Source organism: Vicugna pacos, chromosome 3, assembly GCF_048564905.1.
Source record: "Vicugna pacos chromosome 3, VicPac4, whole genome shotgun sequence".
Lineage (NCBI taxonomy): Eukaryota > Metazoa > Chordata > Mammalia > Artiodactyla > Camelidae > Vicugna > Vicugna pacos.
The window spans coordinates 52169493-52188251 of record NC_132989.1 but is presented as its reverse complement, the minus strand read 5'-3'; the positions used below and the strand labels follow the sequence as shown (position 1 = coordinate 52188251).

The 18759-nt window shown below is 35.5% G+C and overlaps 1 protein-coding gene across 2 annotated transcripts in view; it reads right to left on the bottom strand.

Annotated features, from left to right (window-relative positions):
• ST8SIA4 (ST8 alpha-N-acetyl-neuraminide alpha-2,8-sialyltransferase 4) overlaps positions 1-18759 on the bottom strand; it is an 87476-nt gene that overhangs the window by 44945 nt on the left and 23772 nt on the right. For both annotated transcript variants that reach the window (XM_006207971.4, XM_072958336.1), the window contains exon 4: positions 4406-4699. In XM_006207971.4, coding sequence (XP_006208033.1) covers positions 4406-4699 — 294 coding nt within the window. The remainder of the gene's footprint in view (positions 1-4405; positions 4700-18759) is intronic.

Here is an 18759-nt window from a genome sequence, read left to right as displayed (position 1 = left end):
GAGAAATACAAACTGGAGTCTAGAGAACAAAGGTAATAATTCCAAAGTTTATGTGGAGAGGCTAAAGACCCAGAATAGTCAACATAATGTTAATGAAGAGGAACAAAGTCAGAGGACTGACACTAACCAACTTCAAGGCTTACTATAAAGCTACAGTAATCAGCACAGTACAGTGCTGATAAAGGAATAGACAAACAGATCAAATGGAACAGATAAAGAGCCCAGAAATAGACCCATATGAATATAGTCATTAACTCAAAACAGATCACAGATTAACATGAAGAATGCTAAACTATAAAACTTGTAGGAGGTAACATGTTAGACAATCTAGAAAACCTTGGGTTTGGTGATGACTTTTTAGGTAAAATACCAAAGGTATGATCAATGAAAGAAATAATTGATAAGCTGGGCTTCACTAAAACAATGTCAACAGAAAGAAAAAACAAGCCATAGTCTGGGAGAAAATATGTGCAAAGGACGCATCTGATAAAGGACAGTTATCTAAAACATACAAAGAACTCCTCAATAAGAAAACCAACAACTCGACTTAAAAAATGAGCCAAAGACTTGAACGTACATCTCCTGAAAGAAGAGATAAAGATGGCAAAAAAAGCATATTAAAAGATGCTCCATATCATATGTCATTAGAGAAATGCAAATTAAAACAACAATGAAATATCACTACATACCTATTAGAATGACCAAAATCCAGAACACCGAAAACACAAGAGCACGTGGAGAAACAGGAAGTCTTATTCATTACTGGTGAGAACATAAAATGGTACAGCCACTTTGGGAGACAGCTCATCAATTTCTTATAAACCTAAACATACTCTTTTCAGAAGATCCCACAATCACAGTCCTCAGTATTTACCCAAATGAGTTGAAAACTATGTCCATCCAAAAACCTGCACACAAATGTTTTTAGCAGTTTTATTCATGATTGCCAAAACTTGGAAGCTATAGGTGAATGAATAAATAAACTGGTACATCCAGACAATGGAATATTATTCAGCACTAAAAAGGAATGAGCTATCAAGCCATGAAAAGACATGGAAGAAACTTAAACACACATTACTAAGTAAAAGGAATCAATCTGAAAAGGCTACATACCAAATAACTCCAACAATATGACATTTGAGAAAAGGGAAAACTATGAAGACAGTAAAATGATCAATGCTTGCCATGGGTTACTGGGGAGAGAAGGTGAACAGTCTGAGCACAAAGGATTTTTAGTGGAACTACCCCATGTACTGTAGGATTATAAACTACTCTATATACTATAATGGTAGACACATAGCATTATACATCTGTCAAAACCCATGGAACATAAAAATTAAAAGCAAACTATGGGCTTTGGTGATAATGATGTATCAATGTAAGTTCACTAATTTTAACTAATGTAGGTCTCTGGTGGAAGACGGTGACAATAGGGGAGGCTCTTCACGTGCTGGGGCAGGCAGTACACGGAAAATCTCTGTACTCTCTGCTCAATTTTTTCTGTGAACAAAGAACTACTCTAAAAATAGTCTATTAAAAATACTAATTCATAGTAACTAAATGTTCTTATTAATTTCCTATAATCAAAGAGTACTTACTTCAAAATACTTGGTTTTTCATCTTAATAAGCTATCACTGGAGAGTGTATGTGTGTAAGACAGGGCACAGAGACTTGTTCGCTTTTCTATGAATCAATGATACTCAACATTAACATATCAAAAAAGATGTGTGGAGAAATAAAGATCTCACTAAAGTTAAATTCATGGGCAATTATCAAAAAGCTAGTATTATTGTAACAATGGTTTGTAACTGTCTTTTTTCATATGTTTCTACATGATTTAAGAGATTACTACATTAAAAAATTACTAGTGTGAAAGCTAGTATTACTGTAACTTTGACTTGTAACTCCAAATCTTTTCTATATAAATTTGGAATACTAATGCATTTTAAAGAACTATTAGTTTATGTTTTGGGACATACTATGTATAAAAATAAACTTTCGTGGCATCAACAACCAAAAGGGGTGGGGACAGAGCTTTTTTTGTATGTTATTGAAGTTAAACTGGTATAAATTCAAATAAAAGTTTTACAACTTCAGGATTTTAAATGAAATCTGTCTGGCAACCACAGAGAAAACAGCTCTAGAATATACACAAATGAAGCAAGAAATTCAAATATTTCACCACCAAAAGACCCTAAAAAAAAAAAAAGACACTAATGTAAGAAGTGGCTATACTGTCAAAGTAAATTTTAAATTAAAAAACATTGTAAGAAACAATGACATTATGCTAAGTGAAATAAAGATGATTCCACTTGGGTGAGGTAGTTAGAGCAGTCAAATCACACAGACAAGGAAGGAGAGTGGTGACTGCCAGCAGCTGAATGGGGAGAAATTGTTCAACAGGTATAGAGGTTCGGTTTTGCAGGAGGAAGAGTTCTGGACGTGGACGCTGGTGATGGTTATACCACAATATGAACTTAACTTAATACTACTTAAGTGTACACTCACAAACGGCTGAGATGGTAGGTTTTATCTTATGTGTTCTTTATCACAATTTTTTAAAATTGAAGAAAAAATATTGATAAATTGGGTTTTGTTAAACTTAAACTCATGTTCATCGAAAGACACCACTAAGAGATTGAAAAGGCAAACCACAGACTTGGATAAAATATTTGCAATACATGCATTCAATAAAGAACTGAAAAAATAATTAAGATATGTTCCTAGCACAGCACATTATGAAGTTACTCTCTGTTAAGAACGTGTCTTTTTTTTTTTAATTGTCAAACTGGAACTACCAGGAATCTTTATAACTTAAAGAATTCCTTATTCCTCCAAATGCTTGTATTTTATTTTACTTTGTTGAAACTTCATGGCAAACATCAAGAGAATGAATGTTGACTAACCATGATCTAATTATAAGAAATCAGTTTAACTGTGTGCAGAATAACAATCCAAGAAACTGTCTTAAGTCTTAAACAAGGAAATGGTAAGTCTTTGAAGGAAAATATCTCAATAACAAAAGAAAAAGGAAAACACTTTAGCCCAGTCCCAAGCAAACTATTTATATAACTCTGGGTTTGAAAACCTTTTCCTGTTAGGACTTCCAACCATTGTATTTCACTGGTCCTCTAAACTTGCCCATCTTTTCCATGTCCCCTGATTTTGCCCTATGTCTTGATCATCTTATGAGTAAATTAATCAAAAGACCTAAATGGTCTTCGTATCTCTAGCATCTCTCTTTGCCACTACAGAGTCTGCAGTTACAAGATTTATTCTCCTAAACCCACATATTTAATTGTGCTCCATAAAGGATAAAATTGATTCTCTTCCCAACCAGATCACAAGTTATTTTTCCAGTGCTCCACAATACATTCCATTATCCCATAAGCTTACCGTGTTCTTAGTTATTTCCTTGCCTCAGTTTGCTCAAATGAGGCAATAACATTTCCTCCTGGTTTCCTCTATCACTTTCTTTCCCCGACAATCACTTAAAAAATTTTAAAAAATCGTTTTCTGCTTTTAAAGACTAGTTCAAATGTTAGATTTTTAAGACTTCTTTGCTAACCTGAGGCAAATTCTACACTTTGGACAATACATCCCCTTATTATTTGTTTATGCCTTAGCGGGTTGTACACGCCTCTGGTTCTATCATAAAGCCTATGCATTCCTTTAAAGCAGCAATCAGTACTTCATTCTTTTTGAATTTACAGTATCCGACACTTAGGAGATATTTAATAAATACACATAACTGTTTCTATTTGTGTAATGTATTTTACACACTCATATGTTTGCATGACTGAATTTGGCCTTTTGGTCATTTGCCACTTTTAAACAAGAGTCAATTTTTGTAGGTCTTTCTTTTGAGCTTATATTAATAAAAGGGACATGTTGACTTAATTCATAAAAATGCCATCTGTGCCTCTTGAGGGGAAGCGTTAAGGCACATTACCTCAGCCAGCCTTCTCTATCACTAGTAGGCCTCTTAACTACAAAGGGGACTTAACTGCTCCTTAAATACACATAACAGTTAAGGTCCCACAATACTGTCCACGACCTACTTAGCACTGTTGATTGTTTGTAGTTCTGTTGGCAGTTTTCTCATCCCCAAATTCATCAATTTTACTATGAATTCTTATTACTCTAACACAGCAAAATATAAAAATCAGTAATCTGTTCACGAGCAGACAGAAGTGCCAAGTTCAAATATTTGCTTTTTCAAAGAAAGAGAATGAGTTAAAATAAAACAGTGCATTAACAGAATTCAAGTTGCTGAAGAGAGTAGCGATTATAAAATAATGGAAACATGTATCTACTGGGAGACTTTACTGAAGCTCCTCCCTGTCTAGGGAAAATATTTAGTTACATGTTCCAAGGACAGACTGGTCCTTTCCAGACACTTACCCTCTGACAGCATGAATAAGTCTCAGTGATGGATAGGCAGTTCGCACTTTCAGTTTATTCTTAAGGATTAATGCATTAACCCACTCCACGTGCTTCTCTCCTCCTTTGACCATGAAAGCGGGGATCCAAAGGACACTGTCATTCAGCATGGAAAGTCTATGCACAAATTTTTCTCTGTCACTCTCATTCCGAAAGCCTCCAAATGCTCTTTGTACAACTGATGGATTCATGGTAATAAAATCTGACTTAGTTCCCACATCTGCAGCAAACTCCACCACAGGAGCTAGATTACACCTGAAGAGGAAAAAATTAATGGATAAATGAAAAATAAATATGAAACATTCACTCCTAAAATGGTGTGCACGAAAAGAAGAATGGGGAATGAATATGGTCTTTCTTGGTTTGTTTTTCTGTTGTCGGTTTTGTTTTGTTTTGTTTCCCAGGTGGGAAAAAAAGATAATTTGCTCGGTAAAATTACATTTTTAATAAGTTGTTACACGTTCAGGAATACTGTCTTCAATAAGGATGTGCACTCTTAGTATGAGGTTCAAATTGTCATTTATATTAATTCGATCTATTGTCTAAAAAGTCTTATTACTGTTATCTTCATAAAAACACGATATGAATTCCTAACAGGTGAACTTATGATGGTCAGTTTGCAAGGGCTCTGACGCCAGGCAGCAGACAGTGTAAACCACATGCTAGTCTGTACGTGAGGAAAACATAGTAGACCTCATACTTCAATCTGCACCACTTGTCAAGCTTAAGTCATTTCAACAACTTTATAAACATAAGCCACTGAAGATGTCTTTTCTGTACCCTGAGGTTGAGGGAAAAGTACAATTCCTTACAGCATTTTCCACAAACATATTTGTAATTGCCTTCTATAGGCCTAAATGGGAAAGAAAAGTAAGAAAAATAGAGTTATCACATTTCAAATGTCTTTTTGAGATGTTAAATAATGCAGAAAAGTCCTTACTATAGGATCAAATATCTTTCTGTTCCTTTTGAGGACATCGTCAAAATACCTGTTTCCCCTACTAATAGGCCATGTGCCCTCTGTGAAGGAGGGACAGAATCTGCTGTCCTGTTCTTGCAGCTGAAGCTCCAGGGTCTCACTAAGTATCTGATTTCATCCACATATTACAAGAAAGCTTTGGAAAGCACCTTGAATTTTGTGTTTAACCAGTTTGTGATGCTTCATAATTTTGTCACACAGATCTTTGGATACTTGACTTAAAAAAACACCTTTTTACTTTATAATAGTTCAACTTGCTGAAAAAGGCATATTTTAATTAGTTGACAAGTGAAAAATTATATTTTTAACAAGCAAGAGTTTGCTAATTTGGAAAAAAAAATCATTTGAACCTATTCAATCTACACAACGACAAACACATACACATATAATTTTTTTTTCTTTTTTGTTCCTTATATCAGCCTTTCAAGCAAAGGGAAAATAACCTAATTGTATCTTTCTGCATTTTTGCAGGCTTGACTGCATTAGGATAGTTTTTCACATTTCTCTTCCTAGTGCATTTTGCCACATTAACTAATTTCTCAAACAACTTCTATTTAATTAAAAAGTAAAGTGTGTGCTCTGGCTATCAAAATAACTGGCTTATATATCTTTCCTTATCTCTTTTAATTAATACATCTTATTAGTTCCTAGATCTCTGACATCATTTATCTAACACAACAAATATCTTTTACCTTACACAATTAAACAAAGTCTGCGATATGCAGGGTGAGCTCAGAGAGAAAACAAATAAAAATTAACATGTCATATTATTTAGAAATAAATAATCTTTTCAAGTTATATGACTTTAATTACACCCACTATATTATATGACAGAGTATGTATTTTGTCTCCATCCGTGATCCAGCACTACTGGAGACGAGTGATCATTCATGCCCCTTACAGTAAGAATATCAGGAATGGGACTGCCCTGAAAAGGGACAGTGACATGTGAAAAGAAGCTAAGTGAGCATCTTACAGTGGAACTCATGGAAGAAGGAGAATATGACCAGTTTTAAAGTCCTAAAACATGCTCCACACCAGTTTTAAAAATAGTCTAAAATCCCAACCAACCCGATTATAAGATGAATTTGGACACTATGAGTAAATGCATTCTGAACATTAGTACACACACCTCTCCTTCCTTAGGTAAAAAATAGACAACACTTGTTAACACGACAGTTAACGGTTCCTCTCAGGGAAGATGGCTTCAGACAGATCTTTCTGCTGTAACAGTTCCTCAAGCAACTCTTTTCAGGGAATTTCCACCATAGAAAAATAATATCTATACTTGATTTTCTCTATGATTGTAAAAATAATCAGAGCCAGTCCCCTTACAGAGAGCCAAAATAACATTCTACTGAATTATCTTTTCAGGAAAAAAAAATCACTTAATTTCTTTCTGCTTTTCATAACTTTTTCTCATCACATATTTAAAAGCCCTCCCACACTCATGTTTGCAAAACACACTCTTTTAGGACTGACTCAGTGTGTTTCTGAAACAGGACTGTCTGGCCATGTGCTATTTAAGGACTAATAAGACAGTCGTCAATTAAGTTGAGTGCTGAAAGACAGGGACTTTCCACCTCAGAAGTGAAGGGAAACTAACAGAGTAACACTATTTCTGGAGAATAGGGTTGATCCAGGAGAGGAGCCAATGTACTCCATGCAATCAAAGAATGCTAAATGGATGTGGTGTGAACTGAACGAGCACCAGGAGATCAAAGCATAATCAAACCACCTGAGCTTTACTGTAAATGTTTTAAGATCCAAGCATAGCCCGACCAGGCTTTGTAAGGGATGGAAACAGAGGTACTGAAAATAAATAGCATGACAGAAGGACACATCGTAAAATGTAAAGCATGCTGGCTCTATAAGCCTGCTTGCTCATTTTCTTTGGAGTGACTATGTTTAATTTTTCACTGGAAGGAAAGATTAACATCATGTCCACATGTGGCCAGTAAATTAACTTCTCTGTGGCTGAGTTAGATATTTAGTCATATAATTAGCCAAATGTCACATAATCAGGGCGAACACTAAGGAAGCCAAAATAACCAACCAGCTGTGTTGCAATCCAGCGACTCAGGAGACTTGTTGTGAACTTTATAGCGTTACTAGTAGCAATACTGCTGATTGAGCAGGATCATGAATAGATTTGCAATCACGCATTCTTCATCTTCCTTTTAAAAAAATCTTGGGGATGATAATATTCAAAAGTAGTCGGAATGCATTAGCAAGCATTTATTTATTTACTTTACATGTTACTCTTAATCTCATAAAACTGAAGAGTGCCCAATTTTGAAATGATGGATTTTTGTGAGTCAAAACTACTGAGTGCCTAAGAATAGTTAATACACTCAGGTTCTGCTTCTTTAGCCAAATTAAATGTTTTGTACTGTCCAAATATTTCGACATCTCAAAAACATGAAAACATACATATAGAGCTAGTTATGTTGGCCAAACTCCCTGTTTACTCTCAGCTGCCCACTTTTCAATTTGTTTTTCTTCCCTCCGTCATTGATTGAAAACCTTTGGGAATACAGCTAGCTCCACCTGTAGTCTAGACCTCTGAAACTTCTGTGATCGCACACTAGATGTACTGCCTCTCAACATTTCTTTTATGCAGAATGAAAGGTACTTTCACTCATTTCACAACTATAAAAATGCTTTAATTCATTCAATTTTTTAAGGAAAGAAGTGTTTACTTCATGTGTAATACCTCAAGATCACTGAGTTCCTTAGTTAGACAGATCTCTGAGACTTGTCCATATTCTCTTCATCTCCCTTAAGTTATGGCTTAACGGTCTAAGCAACCAGGAGGTCCATCTTTCAAGAGCTCAACAGATACACCTTGAGAGTTCATTGTGCAGATGCTTCACTAAGTGCTCAGAATTCTTTTTCCACAGCTATCTTACTATTCGTGCTATTTTACAATGATAGCATCTGGTCAAAATAAAATCTCGACAGTTATTACTAGTAACAGCAATAGGATGATGCTCATTCAGCTAGCCACGTGGTGATGCATCCACGGCACATGTGACACCTTGGGCTCCCCACAGGACTAGTCATGCGAGGCACTGAGGTAAAACAGCACGTACTGTGATACGGGAATTTGTTAATTCAGTCTTTACACATATGACAAAGATTAAATGAGAAGGAAACAAGAGTGGATCACAGACTAACCTCTATTCTTTCTCATCATTAATGTTCAGAGGAGTTCCAAACACATGATTTTCCAAACACATTTTTTTTTCCTTCGGTTGGCCAAGCTCACTCTGTATTTCTCTGTACTGACGCTGAAATCCCTCAGCCCAAACTGGCATTACCAGTGGAATCACATTTGTCAACTGAGCATGAAATGGGGGATAACCTCTCCTCTCCTCTGCCCTCAGAGGAAGCTGATGGTTCCTGTCTGCTCCCATCCTGTTTTTGAGCTTAAAGAGTCAAGAGGACAGAGAATCTCTAATACCTGGTTTTGTTTGGGGCTTTGTGGTTACTCTCTCAAAGTGGCTAGGGGAAGCTGAAACGTGTACCCTATCGGTCTCTCTGACTTTCTTGAGGTGAGGACAGCAGGCCCCAAACAGACCTGAAACCAACAATTTTGCAATACTTTGAGGTAAGGAACTACCTCCACTTTAGAGGTGAGGAACTAGGTCAAAGTAACTGAGAAACATGTCTGAGGACACAGTGCATATAAAAGAAAAGCACACCTATTCTAGAATGACTTCAGGACAGGAGTTTTAACTGACACTATTTACACATGGATTTCTTTCAGAATCAAAGAAAATGTCTTTAAGTTCATATTTTGCCCCAACCTCCCTATAGAAGAAAGAATGCCTTACCATTTGGTCATAAGCATAATATATAAGGCCACTCAGTCATGACATTTCCCAAATTCTGAGCAGTTATTAAACAAAGGGCTTTAAGTATCTGAAACATAAAAATAATACTTTCACCTCAGATCTCTTGAGGAAAAGGATTTTCAAAATACTGGTAAAATGATTAAATATTTAATCTATGTGACTTTTTGAAACATGAAGCATAGGGTTAATAGTTGAACAAAACAGAAACAGACTCACAGACATGGAAAACAAACTTATGGTTACCAGGGTGGGAAAGGGGTAGGTGGAGGGGTAAGTTCAAAGTTTGGGATTTGCAGACGCAGATTTTTACTATATATAAAATAGACTAACAAGGTCCTGCTATATGTATAGTCCAGGGAACTATATTAAGTACCTTGAACTAGCCTATAATGAAAAAGAATATGAAAAGAATTTATGTATAACTGAATCACTATGCCGTACACCAGAAATTTACAGAACACTGTAAACTGACTACACTTCAACGCAAAAAGAAAAAAAAAACAGTTGATTTATATGTAGTATACCATTATGTAGTAAACAAAGCATAAGGAACAGAAACGAAGCATATTGAAGATTTGTACTTTCAGTATAGTAAATGGACACAAAAATACACAATCACACACATATCACATTTTATGCTTGCTGACAATAAAATCTTCAAGTGGATAGAAATAAACGCAAATGACACATATCATGAAAATAACTAAGTGACTAAACAGAAGAGAAATTTTTTTCACAAACCCAGATTTGTTTACATCACTGGCAAAGGTGGGAAGAACAGTGTCATATTATTTATAGGGAAATTGCAGAATGAAAAAAAAATTAAACTCATTCTAGAAGACGAAGATCTGAATACCAAGAAGTATGTTAGACTGCATCTCACATGATTAATTCTAGCATCATGGAAATCAGGAAGAGTTTTTCATTGTAATTCTACATTTTTAATCAAGCTCAAACTTAGCATTCATCATCCTTCTTCTTGGAGCCTACTTAATTTTCAGTGGCTATATTACAAGTCATCTATTTTTTGAGAAAAGATGAAAAAATAGAGGAAGGGGAATAATAGTGGTAGTAAGAGGTAAAAAGTAAGACGTCAGAAGGACAGTGATTTGCATATGTTATTTTCCTCACTTAAAAATAAAATCTCACACTTTCTGGTTGTCAATGAATGGTTGTGTACACTAAGCTACATGAAGGTAAGAGCTTTAACTGCTGTTCTCCACCTGGGACTTAATATATTTATAGAAGTTCATAAATTTTATGAGCATTATTAAAAACTTACAGGGGGAGGGTACAGCTCAGTGACAGAGCTCATGCTTAGCATTCAATCCCTAGTACCTCCATTAAATAAATAAATAAATTTTTAAAAATCCTAATTACCCGCCACCAAAAAAAAAGAGAGAGAGGTGGTCAATAACAAGGCATCTCTGAAAAAAAACCCCACACTTGTTGTTATACTACATGAATTTTCAAAGTTATTTAAATATGATCTATTCATTTCACTCTTCATCACAATTAAGAACTTGCATGTTTGTGCAAAAGTTTTACAGAAGTGAACATAGACAGTAGCAAGACTAATATTTATTTGAATTGTTATAAATGTCAAGTTTCTTGAAAACACATATAAAATGAATATTAAGCATACCTTCTAAATTTTTCCTTTGTAATTAAAAAAGAAAGATCATTTTAAATTTTCTGAAGGGGGTGTGAAGAGAAAATTCTGGCAGCTGTTCACTGTCTTGGGTAAAAATTCATTATTGTGATAGCCAAGACAAAAGGGTGGGAAACCAAGCAAGATTCTTAAAATGTATTTCCAAGTACTCTTGTCCTTATCAGGGAACAGCACAACTCCACTGATCGGTGGCTGCTGAGCAGTTACTGTTGTTTTACAGAGGGAAGAACTGATTCAGCAAGGAATTTATGTTCTTAAAAATTATGCTGTGCATTAAAAGGAAGGAAATGGCATTCAGGAAATACTATGGCCGAGACTTTAATCACCCATGCCAGAAAACCAAGGTAGAACAACTGTAACTTTTTCTCTTTGCAATTCATGGTGTTAATAAACTATGTACAATATGGTTGTTACACTGGCTGTGGGAAACATACCTGAGTTTCTTAACTTTTAGTGATTACACCATTAAACTTCTCACAGTGACACTGCATTGACATGAAATTTTCTTGTTTAAGAAAACAAAAATTTTGTCATTCTAAATTATAGTTTTTCTTTTCATTTTTTGAAAGTATAATCCAAGGATAAATAATGATTTCTAACTTAATATATATGATTTATCTGACACCTGTTCCTGGAAAGACAGTTGATTTAGGCATTCTGATACCCATCAAGCATTCAGAAAAGTATCATGTCATGAATGGATAAAAATGAATGTTTTATTTTCTTATATCACAAGATAGGCCAATGCAACTTCACATTTATTACACCATATTTAATTCTAAATGGACCTTTCTCATACTCTATTTTAGTAGAAAGTCACATTTTGACTTGACTGAAAGGCCCTGATCTCCATAATTCTTTTATCCTCCATATCTAATTCATTACAAAGTTCCGAAATTTCTCCTGAATATATTCTCTGTTCTCTACTTCTATTGATATTTTCTGAGCTTAGACACCACCATGTTTTTTGAACTTTCACTGCAATAATTTCCTAATTATTTTTCAAACTATTAGCTAGAACCATTAGTGAATCAAGAACTAAATTTGGGGTCATTGATCAGCAATTTTTAAAGAATGAATAAGAATACAACGGATTATAGTAGAAAATGACAGTGTTCCATGCACATAACTTTATGGAAATTTGTTTCAGATTTGTGTGTGTGTGTGTGTGTGCGAGTGTGTGCGTGTGTGTGTGCGTGTGTGTGTAGTAACAGCAGCTGGGGAAGCAACAGTAGGAATATTCTCATGATGTAAGTTGTATTTCTTGCCACACATCTTTATTAAACAGCATTAAAAAATACTGCTCTAACCAGTTCCCTAACACAAGGGCTCCAACTTAGTCATTCTCTGTTTCAAGGATGATATCATCTTATTAATATGAATATTTGATCATGTTACTATCCTAAACAAAAATCTTCAGTGACATCAGTCTAGGGCATTTATAACTTGTCCCTCCCTACCCTTACTTTCCAGAAGTTTCTCTCTACACATTTGCCTGTCTTAGACCCCAATGGCGTCACACTGCTCCATGTACTTTTCTATCTCTGACCCTTTACTTATGGTGATGTCTCTGCCTGAAAAGCCCTCCCTCTCCAAGACACTCTAGCCTCCAACCTAAAAAAAGGCATCTTTGTTCCCCTTAAAACTCAAAGGCTAATATCCATTGCAATGCTTTACATGATTTCTTTGGCAGAACTAATTGCTTCTACTGCACTGTTCTAAAATATTTACTTATATCTTTACTCTACCTTGTATGGAACTCTATTATATTCAGTTGCTTGTACAGGGTTGATATCTTTAATGCAATTAGTCAAGCTAACCATAAAAATGATGACTGGTACTCTGGGTGAATTGAGAACCTGTTTACAATGATATTTAATATCTCAGTCTTCCACGACTGCTACGGAGGCTCTAAATCAAGTTCTGAAAACACAAAGGCCCTTGGGCTGGAGGTTAACATAACTCTGAAAAATGTGTAATTTTGCTTGGATATTTCCCCACTTAAAGGGGACAGGCTCTCCTGGGCTTGTGATGATAAATGCTAAAGGAAACAAATCTACCACCTGGATTGGGCTCCCTGACTGACAATCTGTGAGTTCTGCACTAAATCTTCGGATTCCCTGTACAATCACTTTAATTTTTATCTTTAACGTGTTTGTTCTGTTAAACATGTTAAAGATGTTTCATTTGAAATCTGATACAATGTGTTTTGGGAGGTGAGTTAAGGAAAACAAAAGATACTAGGGTGTCGTTAATCTGAAAACTGTACTTCAACTGTAGCTGTTAAAATGTTTCTCTCTCAGAAGGTGTGCTAACTAAAATACATCTAAATTGAAAAAAATCATCCTTTTAAGTTGGAATTACTTACATTAAAACAAGAAACACAATGTGTTCGACTGATGTGGGCATTTCAGGGGAGTAATGTTTTCCGAGAGTAGAAATGTCATCATTCAAAACAAGTTAAGAAAGACTAGAAAGGCTGATAATTGTTTTCATCCTGATTTTTAAAAACACCCATAAGCAAAAACTTACCCACAAAAGAGTTGGTACATAGGGATGATAAGTGGAAAAAGAAACTACATTGTTTAGCACTCTTCCAATTGGTAGGCTTCCTCCCCCCTTCAATTTATAACAGTTTTAGTTTGTGGTTTTATATAAATAAAACTCCCAGTTCTCCCTTAACCAAGACACTGTTCTGTTTCTTTTGTCAAACATCACATAAAATATTGAGATATGCTTAAAAATCTACTATACATTAAAATTATCCAAGACTTAGAAATCTTCTCACTAAATAAAGAAGAGATCAGAAATATCTTTGTGTTGAAGGAACCAAATTAAGCATTCCAAGTATTAATAGTGTTCTTAAGTCACATACGGGAGATCATGCCTAGGAAATTTGAAAAAAAGTGAAGGGCAAGGCGTGTGTATGATCACGTTTGAAAGGTAAGCAGGATTATTATTAACGATCCCAGTCATTGAGGCTAAAAAGCATGAAAAGCACATCCACACAATTGACTGCCAAGAATAAGGGCAAGAATTTCCATAAAAATACAACATTCCGGTAAAGGGAATTATTTTCTTGTCCCAAACACAGCTGCCTTAAAACTCAGTTTCATTCATTTTTATAATTCCTTCCTTCTGCCTCCCTGGCAGCAGTGCTTTGCTCTTAGCCCTACCATTACTGTTACCGTACGGCTTTGTGACCCCTGTCTCCACATCTGTCTCCTCCATCAGACTGCAGACTCCAAACAGGAGAGCCCAAGTGATCTCTCCTTATATCCCTAACACCTACTGAAGTCCCTCAGAACTTGGCATCTAGTGGCCACTTGATTACTGCTGCTGAATGAAGAAATACTTGTTGCATTAATGTGACAACAAATTAATGGAGCAACTGCTTCCATTTCTAAACTTCACATAAATGTATTTCTTTATTTTTAAAATAATCATACTGAGGAGTCCTACATTTTGCCAAAGGTGATACAAATGTTTAAAAAATAATTATAGGACCCTAATTTTGCACTTTTTTCCTAAATAAGTTTTAATCACAATAGAAAAATACCTCTTACTTCTTTACAGGATCACCACATTTTTGGCTCAAGATCATGTTGTTTAGCCTGATCATTTACATAATTCACTAAACATAACAAGAGCTATCAGCTACTCCCTGATGTCAGATACTATACATATCCAAGTTATTCAAACTTAAAAGACCATCCAAATAAGTAAGTATAAGTAATTATATTTTATAAGTGAGGAAAAAAGTTTCAGTCTACAAATCTTCAGAGCAGAAATTTAAATCCAACTTTGAATCTAAAACACTATGGATCCAAAACTTACTGCACAACACTGCAGGTTGAAATGCTTTGATTATCCAAAATACATATTAATTCCTTCTTTCTCTCCCTCTCCCTCCCTCTCTTTCTCTCTCTCTCTCACACACACACACACACAAAACACATACTACACTTGACACTAATGACAGAATACTGAAAACTACGAACTACAAAACTCTGTAGGTTGAATTTTTATGTGTTTGTTAAAAAAAAAAAATTCATGCTTAATGTCACTCAGGCAGTGCTGGAGCTGGAACATAAGCCCAAATCTCCTAATGCCCAGTATATTACTCCTCCCATTTACACTCCAGATTTTAAAGATAATCTTCAAAACTAAGACTGTTTTCACTTTCAAAACAGCATTTGTGTTCACTGCATGGGGAAATATGCACACACACACTGATACTCACTAACAAAAACATAAATGAAGCTACTTTTCCAATGAAACACACTGGTATGTCCCCCTCTAAAAGACAATCACTATTAACACTTGGTACCATATTGACTTCTAATATATATATTTTTTAAGTTTCCAGTAATGGCATAAATCCAATTGTGGTTCCAAGAATTTCGGTGGATTGCTAGTGAAGAAGATATGGGAAGGAGGTCTTATCTCCTAGAAAGATGCTAGGGTCCTTTCCCCAAAATTATACTATACAACGCTGTTGTAAAACAACTTCTCTCCCGTCTGACAATAACTATTCAATGGTTCTTCCTTACAAATTTTATACACAACATGATGTCTCAAGCCTGACCTCATCACACTTACAATAATCCGTATTAATCATTAAAACGTAGTTTGGGGTTTTCTTGGCTAAGAAATGATACCTTTTCTATGATTCTAAGACCTAACACTGGCCTGCATACATCAGGAGGAAAGGCAATACTCCTGAACCAAAGGAAACTAAAAGCCAGATTGAAGGACATTATATTAAGAGGAAAATGTTATTTCCACAAGTCGACTGATGAGAAGGAAATTTATTCATCAAACATGGCAACCAGAAGGAAAAAAAAAATTCAGACAACAATGCAAGTTGACAGGATCTATTCCAAAGTTGTCTACTGAATCATAAGAAAATAGAGTCATAGACTTTCAGAGCCAGAAAGGAATTTATGGGTCCATTTAGTTCAACAGCCACACCTGGCATATCAGGAAACTAAAACTCAAAATGGTGACATTACTTGTTCAAAGTCACACAGCTATATTTAGTGGCAATGCTGGCAAGAGGATCCAAGTTTCTAAACTGCCTGCTGAGTTTTATTTCAATTACACTTCATGGGAGAGTACGTACTACCCAGCAACAATGGCCATTGAACCGCAAATATTTACATCTTCTGTGTACCTGGGTCACAGACAGAATTTTCACACCATGAATCTACAAATACGTTAGTCCTAAATCATCAAAAGGAAGACAGATTTACATTTACTGCATACGTAACTGATTTGTACTTAGATTTATTCCAGAAAATTTCACACATGCTATTTTATTTCTATACTCACAAAAATGGAAGACAGAAATTGTTTTCCTCATATTACATGTAAAAAAAATGGGGCTTAGAAAAATAAATAAATCATTTAAGAATGAACATGTATTAGATGGAAAAGATGGAACCTGAATCCAGATTTACCTGATTTAAAGTTTTATCTCATTTGTAAGATGTTAGCTTCCATAAGAGAACAGGTCAGGAGTATCCTGCTCATTTACCTGTCTTTAGAAAATTTTGACATATTTTTGGCACTCAATAAGTGCTTAATAAAAGAAAGGAATTCTCACAAAATGGTCAGTTGATCACAACTGGGGAAAATGCTGAACATTATAAAGTCAACCTGGTGTTTTTATTTTGTATTTATTTGATTTTTTATTGCTTTTCTTAGCTTTACTGGGATATAATTGACATACTACCTTGTGTAAGTTTAAGGTGTACAACATGATCATTTTATATATGTACATATTGTGAAATGACTGACACAACCTAATTACCATTCACATAGTTACCATTTTGTGTCTTTGTGTGTATGTGATTTTATTTGTTGTTCAACTTGTTTTTTGTTAGCCTAGACTCTGAAAAATGGCTGGTACCTTGTGGAAATGTCAGGCATTAAAAGGCATTCACTCTTCTGTCTTTCATGCTAAGTTATCAAAATTTGAAATGTACCCTAATTAAAACCATTTCTCACTGGTCTTCACGTTGCAGAGTAAACATATAATCAGATTACTTTACAATCTAGTGCAGCACTGTTACTTCTAACTGAAAAAGATAAATGTTTCCAATCTTCATTTGAAAATAAGGTATTATACTTTGAGTATCATAGAAAAAAAGCTCTGTTGGTGCTTCCTTCCCCAACTTACTACGCGCGCTCAGGAAAGCCACTCAAACTCTGTTCTATGGGAAAATGTGGTTGGTTAACCTAAGCCTAACTTCCTCAGTGGAACCAAAGGGAACCAATTTGTATTATTCAAGATTCATTTTCCGTCATCCAAAAAATGTTACACTTTAAAACGTGGCACATTCACATTCACTATCATTTGCCCTTTCCATGTATTATATAATTCATATATTCCTTGATTTTCGTAAATTGGCTTCCACCGTCTCTCCTCACTGTCACTATCTTACTTTGCCCTCATTATCTCCATCTTTAGACTGTTTTCAGTATTACCATCTTTGTCCCCCTGTAATTTAGCACCTAGAAATTTTCCTGAAATTTAAATGTGATCATGACATCCCTTTGCTAAGTGGCTCCACAGGCTGCCTTCTAAATGACGTCCAACCTCCTTAACAAGATACAATGGACCCTGCACAACCTGTCTGTCAGCCTCCCTCTCCAGCCTCAACTGCTTCCACTGACACACACAAACTTCTATTCCAGTGAACTGAAACTACTCAGAGGCCCAGAAAAGCCACTGGATCCTAAGGCCAAGTCCAATGACACATCCTCGATCCAGTTTGAACCAGATCTCACTCTCTTTTCTCTCCTTTCTGATCGCCTCAGTTTTCATCATAAATGAACTTCTCTCAGGAAATCATCCTTGACCACCCAGCTGATGTCTCCTCTCCGCCTTATTATCAGTGTCTTTTTCTGTGAGTGCCTCTAATTAAGCAGTTTGTACATTATTAGTTCATTACTTTATTTCCTTTACTAGACTGTAATCATCTCAAAAGTAAAGGCTTGCTCTTCATTTCTGTACCTTCCTGATAAGTAGCTGAATAAAGGAGTGAAGAAATTAATGAATAAATTATAAGACAGATCAAAGCTCTGCTATGTATCACTTGAAAACAAACAATACTGAAAAGTTCCTTTGTGTTTGGCCTTGGAGTACATATTTGGGCCAAAGTCCACTTACAGTTGAGTTTAACAGAAAAATAACAAATGCTTAACATCCCAAACTGAGGCCTTATTTTGAAAATCTACGGAACGACCAGCTGCCCATTTGCTAATGCTCATTGGATGTCACAGAAGAATGATCTCTACAATATTTGACATTTATAAGACTTCCCATCAAAGCTTGGCTTGTCATCTTACTCTGTCCTATGACTTGGGTTTCATCCCATCTGCCTCCTCTAGTATCTTGCTTATTGAGCACTCTTTCTATTTCTTACCTTTGGTTTATTTATTATCGTGGCCCTTCCATCAGCAAATACGCTCGTTCTTCTATACCTCTACATTCTTCTCCTGCTTATAATAGCAGGAACAACAACCAAACCCTACTAAGAATGAACAAACGAACCAACAAACCAACCAACCGTGAGGACCCTCTTGGACTACAGGATACCATGTAAATCCTTAACACGGGGAAAGAGTCCTTCATTATTTAAGGCCAACATACCTTGCCATTTCCCCTCCCACGTTGTTCCTCAATATGAACCTAACAGTCGAGTAGTCCCAAACTCTGTCTTACCTCAAGACCATGGAGAGCATCTGCCTTTGTGCTTACTGTTCCCTCTTCCTGAGATTCCTCTTCCACATGTTA